We start from the raw sequence: 13,180 nt of genomic DNA, 5'->3' as shown, positions 1-13,180 counted from the left end.
AGGACACTGACTGGTGTGTGAGAAGATGCCACCATGACTGTCCTGAATTTGCTTCCCACAGCTTCAGTGATAAGTTGTCATGTGTTGGTGCTCCCAGTTCATCTGTCCATGATCTTTAAGAAGCTGACTTTGGACCAGAGAAATGGCAAAGCCAGGAAAAGCATTTTCTGTGCAAGCCTGGCGACCAGAGTTCAGTTCTAGGAACCTACCTAAAAGTAGCAGAAGGGAGCTGCACAGAGTTGTCCTTCTGTCTCTAAATGCACGCCACGCTACAGGCATTCCCCCACATGATAACTGCACGTGCACGCACACACATAAAAATCTGTCAGCCAGTTCATTAATTAATTACACTGCCGCTAAGAATGTGTTTCCTACCTTAATCATTCATTAACTGCCTTGCTGTTAAGTTCTTACAAACACAGAGAAGCTAGGAGAGTGAAAGTAGGAAGCGGGGAAGACTGCTCACACCACCAGCAGCAGCAAACAGTGAGGACAGCCGCTCAGCCCGCTCCACCTGTTTCTAGCACAAGCAGACTTGTTTCCTCCTGGCCTCTAAGACGTGCAGACACACTTGTGCAACACCATTTCTTCAAGAGCTATAGTCCAGTTCCATGAGGCTACCCCGAGCTTCTAAAGCAACTGAGGCCAAGGAGCTTTCTCTCTCCTCCGAGGTCAAAAAAATGAGGGGAAAACAATTGAGATATAATCTGAATAAGTTAATTTTTAAAATCCGCTATGCAAAATCCCTTATCCACACTTTTGTAATCATAGTCTCTTTAGTTTGATCTTTCAGCCCTCATAATTGGTCATGGAGATGAATAACTCTGTGTGTGTGTGTGTGTGTGTGTGTGTGTGTGTGTGACTTTAATGTTCCTCCTATGTTTTCTTTAAACAGTTTAGTTATTTGCTGACAATGCATTCTCTCTGTTGATGTTTTTGTGTGCTTTTAATTAGCATGTCTGGACCTGACTGATACCAGCACACCACAGCACTTCACCAAAGAATATTTAAATTGCATTACTTTTAAGTAGAATGAAGGATGAGCATTAAGTTTAGCATTTCTACAACCTTGCTATGTGACAGAAGGAAAAGTTAAGCTAAGGCTCTCCTTTGGCTATGTGTTCTCATCTATAAAATATGCTGGTAATCGCCTACCTATAAGGGTTCTGAGAGGAGTAAGGTGGTCAGTACATCACTTAAAATAGGCAATACAGACAGTGCAACTGTTAGCTGCTGGATCGTTGGCTTTGACCCTGAAGAACTTTCTCACAAAAAAATTACTCTAACATTATTGTCACCCATACCAAAAAGCCAGTGTTATGTCTCACAGAAACACTTAAGTGCTTAGGTTTATACTAAACAAAATTTAGCCTATTAATTGGAACAGTGTAAAATACGTCCATGGATATCATACATATAGCCAGGGAAGAGAATACAGTTAGTTGTAATGAAACAAGGACAGAACAGAACTCCAGCCCTTAGGAGCTTCCCTTGGTAGGGCAGGTGGTGACTGCACTTGAAGATAAGTGACATCATACTGGGGCAACATCTGGAGGGTGGGCTTTAAACCCAGTCTGCAGAGGGAACAGAAGGCTGCCCAGAGGAGCTTAGCAGTTGGGATTTTGTTAAGTTGTACCCCTCTCTGCATGACCCATCTTCCACAATGCCCAGGAAGAAATGACCACTAAGTGCACATGTGGAGATTACAGCAGAAACGTTCCAGGCATCCTCCTTGATTTCAAAAGAAAGCTTCTGGAACCAGCTGGTTAATTGCAAATGTGTTCTAGACAGAGTCACATATCTCTGAAGAGGAAGAGGACATTTAAACACTCATTCTTCCTCCACTGATACATCCATGGACCAAGACTGTTCCTAAGGAAAACTGCAGCCAAAACCTGAGATTCCTCCTAAAATGTGACACTTGCAAATCCCTGAAAAGGCCAAATTCTACATGAATGTATATGACCCTTCTGTGGTTGTTAAAGCAGTATTCATGAGTCCTGACTGGCGGTCCACAGGCCCTGTGTGCTCAGCTGCCTTCATGTTCTTCTGGCCTGGGAGAGAGAGGCTGAACATTTCTACTCCTCGCTCCCAGTGTCCCTGGCAGACGCTGTCTTTGCTCTGTGCTCCATGTACAGACCTTGCTGTAGGGTGCTTCACTGCTGCATGATCTAAGGTGCACCTTACTCAGACTGGTAATACCCAGGTTATTGTTTGGCACTACATTGGAGAATACAGTCAGGTTTCTTTCTGCTTTAATGGGAGGGTTTATACTTTTTGTGATTAAGAAACAAAAGTGGAGTCTGACTTAGAGGGAAAAATCTCTTAGTTTTGATAATTATAAACCAATATGGAAGAAAGACTGTAACATATCTGAGAGAGTTCCAGTACACTGCTAGGGCAAGAACAAAAGGTGTAAGAGAGAGTACTGAGCACTGAGTACTGAGTACTGAAGCTACGTGAGTAAGCAGGGAGCAGATAAAGGAGTTTCAAGACTCAATTTCAATCCTTAAAATGCTGAAACGTGTAGAAGGAAACATTAGGAGCACCGTTGGAAGACATTGGGGAAGGCAAGAACTTTCTGAATCGGACTTCATTAACAGAGGAACGAATGAGCCCCAAGTATCCACAGACGGGGCTACATGGCATTAGAAGGAAACTATCAACAGAGCAAATAGCCCATAGCATGGGGAAAAAGTCTTCCCCAGCTACACTTCAGATGGGGGCTAACATGCATGCTTAACCAAAAAAGACCTGAAGAAATTCAATACCGAGAAGCTAAAAGGGTCAGTCAAGAAATGGGTTAATGAAGTGAAAGTGAACAAGTGGTCTCAAAAAAACAAAAACAAACAAGCCAAATGACTAATGACTAGTTTCAAAGTGTTCACTATCTACAGTCATCAAGGAAAGACAAAACGAAACTACTGCAAGATCCCATCTCACCCCAATGAGAATGCTACTGTCATCACGAAACCTCACAACAGATGTTGTCCATGATGTAGAGGAAAGAAACCCTTATTCACCTGGATTAGTTGGAGGGCAAACTAATACAGCCATTATGGGTATCACCTTGGAGTTTCCTCAAAAAATTAAAAATAGGCCCGCCATATGACCCAGTTATTCCACTCCTGGGAGGATGTCCAGAGAACTCTCTTGCCTTCCACAGAGATATTTGGACAGACAGCCATGTTTATTGCTGCTCTATTTACTACAGCAAGGACATGAAACACTCCTAGACAGCTGTCAACATGTGGATGCATATAGCAAAGAAAAAGAGGCTTTCAGTGTTAGAGTGTGGGGAGGGAAGTTGACAAGCTCCAGGGTGGGTAACTATGAGGAGCTGAAAGGAAGAAAGGAAAAGAGGAGAGTAATGTAATTCTATTTCAACTAAAAGAAATGTCAGGTTTAAAAAATTGAGTATTATTCAGGTCTGAAACCAATCACAAAATTTACAAGAAAAATCAATGGACTTACAATGTATAACGTTAAATGAAGTCACCCAAATTCAGAAAGAAAAAATAATAGATAATCCATCCTATGCAGCCGATAGTGGAAACAGCTGTAGATGTGGGTATAGTTTAACATTTAGTAAGAAGGCAAAGAAGGGGTCACATTGGGTGATGAGGAAGGATTAATTGCAGATAAAGGAATACATGAGTCATGAAAGAGGAGGAGACAAAGCTAACAGTTTTTGTAGTTTCAACTCTGATAGTTTTTTTAAAAATCCTGGATAGGTCCAAAAACTGTAGTTGATCCACAACCTCAGAATGGAGGTTCTGTGATGTGCAGAGGTGAGAAGCAAGGAAATTTTTGTTTATTTTGCTACCGTAATCCAAAATTCTGAGGTATATAATATGTAAATGAATTGTGATTTTAAAGTAAACAGCTACTGTACTATAAAAAAGTTTTAAAAATACATAAAGTAATCTAAGAAAGTTAAATAAAAACTTGAGCAATCAATGAAGTCCAGAAGACTAAATGTGAGCAATGAACACAAATACATCATATAAACATAAGACAGATCTTAATTTTAATTTTCCTACATAGTAACAAGAAGTTGCTTTTTTTTTGTCTTCTTGTATCTGATAATTTAAGACACTCATTTTTATATCCTTTGATTCAAAAACACTAAGGAATATCACTTAAGATTGGTGATAAGTAAGTCTCTCAAGTCCTACTAGATATAATTTAGCCTAAAACATATTTTTCTTGCCCTCTCAATCTTTTGCCTTAAAGATCGTTTTGCCTAAACCTCTGGATCTTTACTGAAGTCGTCATGAAAGGACACAAGATCACAAATGTGCCCCAAACGCTGTGATCACTGAAATTAACCCAATCTTAGAAATTACACATTTTTCAAAATACTGTTCTCATATCTCATGCCAGTTCACCTTGGCTCTGCATACTACGCTCACGAAATACAACAGCCAGTCCTTAATTTAAAAGACAAGGTGAAATTACAGGCGGCTGTGGTGCCAGGCGCACTGGAGGTTAGACCCACGGTCTCAGCCGCCCTGCACGCCAGTCTCCTTCGTGCAGGTCCATCCAATCAGAAGCTACTGCAGGATGACTGCGCTCTGAGAAGCCACCTGTATGTGTTTTATTGATACAGCCTTTTATAAGAAGAAGCCTGAACGTAGTCTGTATGCGTTATTAAGGCACGACATCTTAAAGAAACTCAAAATCCACCACATTGCTCTCTCTCTAATAATGTTTTACTAGAGAGTGACTAGAGTTCATCTTTCCCACTTGAAATTACAGTTGTGTGCCAGAAGCAGCTCGGACTTTGGCCCTGTCAGACATAGAAGCCTTTCTTTCACAGTTACTGGATGAACAGCACTTGAAGCCAGAAAGGCTTCTGTGTGAGTGATCCTGCTATTTCCAAGCCATCGCCAGCCCACCTAGAGCCTGCTTACTTAACAGCGAGAATGACATCCTCTCACGAAGGCCAAAAGGGTCAGGGAAAATAAACATCAGAAACAATCTAAGAAACAGCAACCGCAAATGTACTGCAAAGTGTGATACCTGTGCTCCCAGAACAGCGTGAGGCCATTACAGAGCACAGGCTGCATCCCCACGCAAAGGGCATGCTCTGCTTGCTTGGCAAGTTCAAGGAGAGCTGTACATACAATAGGAAAACGTCCTGTTGGAAAGCAAAAGTATGCGTACATGCACAGCTGACCATGCGCATAGTAAATAAATCGCATCAAATTTACAACTACCTTCTGGAAAGGAGTAACGGACAGAAGATTTCCACTTTAAATCTTGTTGTTTTAGCTACCGTCCCGTTAATAATCTGTGGTGGTGTTGGCAAATGGCCAGAACGTAGCCACGTTGGCTGCCATTCTAGAAACATTTGTTCTAAATGGGTATGCTCTGTTCACGGAAAGCCGCACTGTGGGCCCCGGGCCTGTTTCTGTGCTTGGATAGCATCTATGCCAGCAAGCGCCCTGGCTGTACTGGGCTTCACGTCTCCCGCTGTTCCAGTCCCAATAAATATTTACCTTCTCTGATGCCTTCTCCTTTTCACATATCATCACTTTTCTTCGTCACCACATGAGCAGCTCTGCTCTCTACTCCACTATAACCTCCATATCATTCCCAAGACCTTTACCTCTGCTGTATTTTGGATTTGAGGGCCTTGTCTGTGACTATGCCAGCTCTATCATATATCCTAGCGTTTCTACATAAGCTAAGAACCAAACACTGATTCATGAACAAAATACACGTTAAGAGATGTAAGGCATGGCTTACAGTACAAGTACACATCACATCCTTGTTGTCTCATACAGCAGTGCTCCCATCCCATAAGCATGATCAGGTGACTCGCTGGTTAGAGAATTTATCTTATAAGACCAATTAAACTTTCCATTAAAAAAAAAAATTAAAAACCAGGATTGGCTTTGAAGGGTGTGTGTGTCTGTGTGTGTGTGTGTGTGTGTGTGTGTGTGTGTGTGTGTGTGTGTGCGTGTAAAAATACAATCCATTTTCAATTGAGGAAAATTAGAAAATTAATATTTAGCAATAAAAAAAAGCCTTTCTGCCATGTCTGGTTACTGTTTTTATACCAGAGATTTTTAAATCTGGGTCAAGAACTGGGTTACAGGATTAGTGAGCATTTGACAGCTGGAAAAAAAAAAAAGCCAATATGTATTTTTCTAAGGTGAGGGCCCATTTACTATTTGTCAGGTTTTTAAGGGTCTCACATTTAAAAATTAAGAAATATCCCTCTCCTCTAAAGTGTGTAACATTTTATATATTACATTTTTATATTTTCTATTTAAGCAATTTTTTGCATTTGCAAAATACAGGAAATAACCCAAATGGCCACCTATAGTGGGCTTCATAAAATATAATAGATTGCCGGGCGTGGTGGCACATGCCTTTAATCCCATCACTCGGGAGGCAGAGGCGGGCAGATCGCTGTGAGTTCGAGGCCAGCCTGGACTACAAAGTGAGTCTAGGACAGCCAAGACTACACAGAGAAACCCTGTCTCGGGAAAAAAAAAAAAAATATATATATATATATATATATATGTGTGTGTATATATATATATATATATATATATATATATATATATATATATATAAAATAGATCATGGAGCATTTCCCTGAATAAAATAGTCTACAGCCATAAAAGGAGAATTATGAATTTTTAATCAATAAAACCCGAGTTTGTAAATCTGAGGCAAACAGTAACAACAACAGCAAGCAAACCAAAGCAGTGAACAGTATGTATAATAAAAATGTGTATAAAAACAAAAACAAAAAACCAATATACATATATTTAACTTTTCATCCTTTTTTCTTTTAATATATTTTATTAATTTATTCATATTACATCTCAGTTTACTATCCCATCCCTTGTATCCTCCCATTCCTCCCTCCCTCCCAGTTTCCCCTTACTCCCCTCCCCTATGTCTGTGACTAAGGGGGACCTCCTCCTCTTGTATATGCTCATAGGGTATCAAGTCTCTTCTTGGTTTTTCTTATTAGATATATTCATAGCCACTAGGCACAGTGGCTCACATTTATAAACCTAGCACTCAGTTGACTGAAACAGGAGAATTTCCAGAGTTTGAAGCCTACCTGAGCTATGTGGCAAATACTAGGCCAGCCAGGGATGCTGGCAATATTCAGTATCAAAAACCTAAAAGCAAAACAAGGCAACAAATAAATACCCTCAAAGCATGCTGGTACTCGTAGTTTACCTATGGCTCAGTTCCAGTTCCATTTTCCTACATTCAGCTCTCTGTACTTAGGGGTGGGATTCTGGAAATAACATGTCTTAGCCTCCTTTAGTTATAGTTTGCTTGATTTACTACTTTCTTATTCCGTAATCCTGACTCAGAGGAACTCACTAACATCGTCTGACTGGTCCTGAAGGGGAACTTGAAAATGTAAGGTGGTGGCTACTTTGCCTTGAACCTGGGTGAAAACATTAGATTGAAGTAACTATTTCAACCATTTCTTTATCAAAATACTCAACCCAGATAAGTCATTCTGAGATTTTTACATTTCTTGGGTAACAGTTCTGAGTGGGGAGGACTGATAGACCTGAGCCGTCATACACACCTGAGCTGGTTAAAAAGTCCGTCCACAATGAGCATCCTCTAACTTTGTGTGTGTTCCAAATGAAAGTAAGAGAGAGAGCAACTCTAAGTAGGGGCCGGAGCTCTAAGGCACTACTACACCTTCGGGCATTTCTCTCCTCTCTCTGTTCTATCTGTAGGCAAGGGTCAAGGTAACATGGATCCCAAAGTACATGCCCAGTGATGTTATTCTTTTACTTGAAACTTCCATAGGCTCGTTCATCAGGAAGATAGTGTGAGAACTTCCTACAGTAGATGCTCTTCCTGTGTGGGCCCTGCAGGCTGCAGGAACATCCTAAAGACAGCCCTGAGAAAGTCTTCCTAGTGAGTGCTGACATCTCACTTCTTTAGGTCCGTAAGAGGAGGAGGGAGTTTAGGCAAAGGATTATAACACTGACCATTGCCCCAAAGAGAAAGCCTCGTGGTGCACACACCAAACACTTAGCTATTGCAGACACTTACGATGTGAGGGAATAAAGAGAAAGGAATTGAAATACAACCAGCTGAAATTACCAAAAACTCCAGCTCAGCAAAGGAATACCCATTGCAGGCTCCTGTTTCTAAGTTCAGGACACTCAGAGAGTGCATTTCTAATATTTTAATCAATTATAAAGATATACACATAAATATTCTACAACTAAGGATAAACCATCCTTTGTTTGGACCCCCTCCTTCCCCTCCTCTCGGCTGGTGTACATTCCCTGTACATAGTGCTGGCGTCGTAACAGTTTCTCTCAGGTATATCATGCGCCTTGACCAGATCGTCCACCCCACTCCAACCCAGTCTACTCCCTTACCCAGCCTCCCTTCTGCTTTAACGGTGTGTGTGAGTGTGTGAGTGTGTGTGTGTGTGTGTGTGTGTGTGTGTGTGTGTGTGTACACTTCTTTATAAACTACATGAATTCTGGATCTGCAAATGAACGAAAACATGATATTTACCTTTTTTTAGTTTGGTTTATAGTACTCAGTATGATCCCCTCAAGTTGTATCTATTTTCCCAGAAAATAACATTTCTATTCTTCTGTATGACTGAATAAAGCTCCACTGTACATATTGCCATATTTTTTATTTACCGCTCTATTCATGGACACCTAAATAATTTGGCTGTAGCAATCAGTACTGCAATAACCATTAAAGCACAAGTATATCTGTGGTGCTCTGAGTTCTACAGGCACCGACCCAGAGTGGGGTACAGTGGGTCAACACTTCTGTACTGAGTTAGAAGAAGCTTCCATGATCATTTCTACAGTGACTGAACTAATCTGCATTTCCATCAGCAGTGTCTAAGGGCTCCCTTTACCCACACGCTCACCAGAATTCTGAATTTGTCTGTAGCCACCACAGGGTGAGCTGGCATTTCCGGGTAGTTCTGCATGCACTCCCTGGTTAATAAGCAGGAGGCAGTTTCCTGTGAGTACTGGCCATCTGTGCTTCTTCATCTTCTGAGATACTCATCACATTATTGGTTGAGGTGTTTGGGGAATCATTTGGTGTTGAGCTTTCGAGTTCTGCATGTACCCTACATGTTAGTCCCCTGTCAGATATACAGCTGGCAAGGAGCTCTCCTGCTGTAGGATGCCTTTTCACTTTAATGTTTACTGTACAGTGGCTCTTTCATTTCACGCAATCCCATTGGGGCAGTGCTTCGGTGTCATTTCCTGAGCACTGGAGTTTTACAGAAAATCTTTATCTATGTCTTCCCAGCCCTTCCATGCAGCAGAGTTTCAACTCTCACATCAAGGTCTTTGATGCGTTTGCAGAATAAGGAAACTGGTTTCGTTACCCTATGTATGGGTTCGGTTTTAGCAGCACTATTTTTTGGAAAGACTTCCTGTTCTTCAATGTATGTTTTTTACATGACTGTCAAACAAGAGTGGCTGTAGCTTTAAGGGTTTAATTTTGGGGCGTTGTATTTCATGGATCTACATATGTGTTTGGGTGCCAGCACCATGCTGTCTCTGTTATCACAGACCTATAAGAGAACTTGAGATTGTAGGCTTTAATACTTATAGCATTGTTCTTTTTTTCTCAATACTGTTCTGACAATCTAGGGGTTTATATGCTCTTGTGTGAGGTTTAATATTCCTTCCTTTTTCTAAAGAATTTTGTCATTCTTGGTAACACAGCTGTTTGTCACTATACTGACACTGGCAATCCATGAACGTGGGAGATTTTCTAATCTTTTGGTGTCTTCAATTTACTTATTTGGTATTTGCAGTGGTTTGAATTAGAATAGCCACCACATGGTTATTTTGTGTGTGAATGTCTGAAGTTTTTGGATAGCAAAGAAATAAAAAGCCACCACTCATACAAAACAATATCAGCAATGGGACTCCTGCACACTCGAGTGTAGACCAGTGGCCCTGGAAATAACGTGGACAATTTTAATTCTTCTTCCATAACTCACTAACCCGTGTGACCCTGAGTTAATCATGTTCCCATTAATAAAACAGCAAAAAATGCGATGTGTCTTGCAAATTTCTTATAAGAACTTAAAATAATAAATGTAATAAACCTTGGTACATGATGTGCCCGCTAAGTAACAGAAATCGGCGCCTTCACTATCCTTATCATAAAGTGGACTGGGGAAGAAAAAAGAAGAGCACTTGCGTGAAAACCCAGCCCTCGGGAAGCTGAGGCAGGCGTGATGGCAAGTTTGAGTTCAGCCTGTTTCCAACAACAAACTTGAAACTCAACAGGAAAGCAAGAGAGAGAGAATGTCCAGAGCTTGAGATCAGATTATCAAAAATATTTCAAAACAATCGACTCTTACTCATGTAGAATAAAAACAAACAGATCCACATTATCAAAACTTGTAGATAATGCTAACATAACATATTCTTAGAAAGATGTAGAGGAAGAAGGCTTAATGTGTGTGGATGCGCATGTCTGTGTGCGTGTGCATGCTCACACGCTCACGTGTCCCAGCACTAATGAGTGTTGTGGCTTTTGTGTGGAGCTCAGAGGACAACTTACAGGGAAACTCTTGTCCCCGGGATCAAACTCAGATCATCAGGCATGCTGACAAGAACTTTTACCCAAAGAGCCGTCTCGCGGGCCCCCCCCCACCTTCTCTGTGGCCTGAAATGTGATGAGTAGGGTTGTTGGCCTGTGAGCGCGAGGGAGCTATCTGCCTGTCTTCACCACCATTGGAAACAGAAAAGCACAGCATAATCAAAGTCAGGTGTGTGTTCTAGAGTTTAAACTGACTGAGCCATCTCCTCAGACCTAGAGGAAGCATCTAAAGCAAATTTGCTTTCTTGGTTATTATTTCAGGGCTGAGATAATTTTCTGAGCGAATAAATAGAAAGTTTACTAGAATGTTATTGAGTTGCACAGGAAAAGCACTTAGTTATGCTGAAAGTGCTTACATAAAATCTACAAGACTATCTTATGCAAAATGATACCTAAGCACTTACTACATAACAACTTTACAAACCGTCATACCAGTATATTTCTCATTCATTTATATAGCAAATATAATGCAAATATAAAACATACCTCTGATAAAAACGTTTGGGCCGATTTCTGAGCTCCTACATGGAGCAGATATTCATACACGTAGAGCGCTAACCTGGAAAACAGATGAAACATTTGCTGAGAGGGTGACATTTACACTATTTCTACTTATCATTCTACGACAAAGATACTTGCACACGGATAGTGACAGAAAATAAAGCTCTGCCCACAACCTTTCAGTGAGTATATGCTTATATTCAGAAAGAAAGTTAATCATACGAATGCCTAGATTACCTATGGCAAGGAGGACCGTGACACAATCAGGAATTATATAAATGTTACATTCTTAGTTTTTTTGGCCATTTGTATTTGACAGCCTTGAAAAAGACATCTTTCCTATTTGGTGTATTTAAGTCAATCTCCATCACATCTTGTCATTAGCAACTTGGAACACCTATCTAGACCTAAAAACATCTTAGCCCCTAAACAATTAAGCTCCATGATAAAACTAAGCTACCTGGTCTTCAACTCCCTTAGAGACTTGAGAAGGAGTAAACTTGATTATCTGAGTATGCCGGTAGTGCAGGTTACTAGCTTTCCAAATGAAAAGATGACAGAGACAGTTTTCTACCAGAATAGTCACCCAAAACTCTCTATAATGTTGGAGCATCTTCTTCAGCCTTCTGGCCCAATATATCTGACAGACATATTTGTGAGGCAGGAACTATTGAGGACTTGCTTACCCTATGGCCATTGACTCTGCCTGCATCCAAGCTTGTCCTTTTTTAAGCCAGAATTTTGTCTATGGTAGAAATGAGAACCTTTTGCCCAGTGGCTTGTTTGCCACATTTGAAGCCATCTCCATAAGGAGGTTCTTTGATGCTCATCATCTTCTTTGAAGTAGGCTGGGTGTTGCCAGGAGTTAACCTAGCTCACTGTCAATGAATTTTTAAAGTAATGAAAACCTTTTTAAATGCCATATTCTGCATGTCTCTGGGGTTTCTGAAGACCTTGTCTTTCTATAGAGTCATATCTATCTGCCGTATCTAAGATATATATTCTTGTGAAAAAATTAGACTAGCAATTGACATGACCATGATTTAATCTAATAACATTCAATTTGTATAACTTATTTCTCCTAAATAGCTTGGTAGCACTTTCAAAGCATTGGAAGTAAACCTTGTATTATAATTGAGTTACATGGGTACTAGTGCATTTTTTGAAATATAAAATACATAATGTTTTCTTCAACCACCTCACTTATCCAAACATTCTCTTTGTTATACTTAACATAATCAATAGTTTAAAACAAAAAATTAATAATTCATAAGTTCCATTTTAAGGTAAAATTTTCTTTCATTGGTAAATAGATAAATTAATTGATTAGATTTTATTACCCTTGACTTTTTTCAGTTTTTGTTAACCCTCCTATGTATACACCTAGCTCAAAACTTGTATATAGTGTCAATTTTAACACTTGTTTAGAAGCTTTTACCTTCTACTTAATCTTTAGATTTGATTACTAGATGGATTAATATTTTAGTTTATACGGTATTCATATTCACAGCTAAACCTGGCATTAGGCAAATTTCAAAGTTAATATGTTAGTCATTTTGGGAATTAATAGCTTAAAGGGTTACACAAAATTATCTACAGATTTATTACTCAAATACAGAATGTTGAGTGTGTTGTATACATTCATACTGCTCTCCTTATCTTGTGGCTTCAGAATTTTTAAATTGTACCACGTGGCTCAATTTCAGTTGAGCTGTTAAAATATTATTCACAAACCGAGTGGGTCTGAGGCAGTATTTTAATGATATCTTGGACAGATGCCCAGATATCTCACAACAGCTCAGCTTCCACTGCAGCATATTTACCAATATTGAGCCCGGTTTACCGTAAATAATGCAATGTAACAATAACCACAACTCTGTATGGCTACGCCACTTTTCTTGCCAAGGGAATTCTGATTATTAAAGATTGATGGCATTTACAAAAGTGATAATGTTCCTCATTCCTGTGAAAACACGCCAAGCATCTGTCACCCAAAAAAAAAATCCTATGCAAATGAAGTTGTTCTGTCCATTTAATTATTTTCTCCACTTCAAAATCAACAAGTATTTTA

The 13,180-nt window shown here is 39.9% G+C and overlaps 1 protein-coding gene across 8 annotated transcripts in view; it reads right to left on the bottom strand.

Annotated features, from left to right (window-relative positions):
• Positions 1 to 13,180, bottom strand: part of SSBP2 (single stranded DNA binding protein 2) — a 246,434-nt gene that overhangs the window by 153,949 nt on the left and 79,305 nt on the right. For all 8 annotated transcript variants that reach the window (XM_084801335.1, XM_084801329.1, XM_084801332.1 and 5 more), the window contains one exon: positions 11,095 to 11,167. In XM_084801335.1, coding sequence (XP_084657461.1) covers positions 11,095 to 11,167 — 73 coding nt within the window. Of the gene's footprint in view, positions 1 to 11,094; positions 11,168 to 13,180 lie in introns of those variants that run through there.

This window comes from Acomys minous, assembly GCF_964271855.1.
Source record: "Acomys minous genome assembly, chromosome: 11".
Classification (NCBI taxonomy): domain Eukaryota; kingdom Metazoa; phylum Chordata; class Mammalia; order Rodentia; family Muridae; genus Acomys; species Acomys minous.
This window is presented reverse-complemented; position numbering and strand designations above follow the sequence as displayed.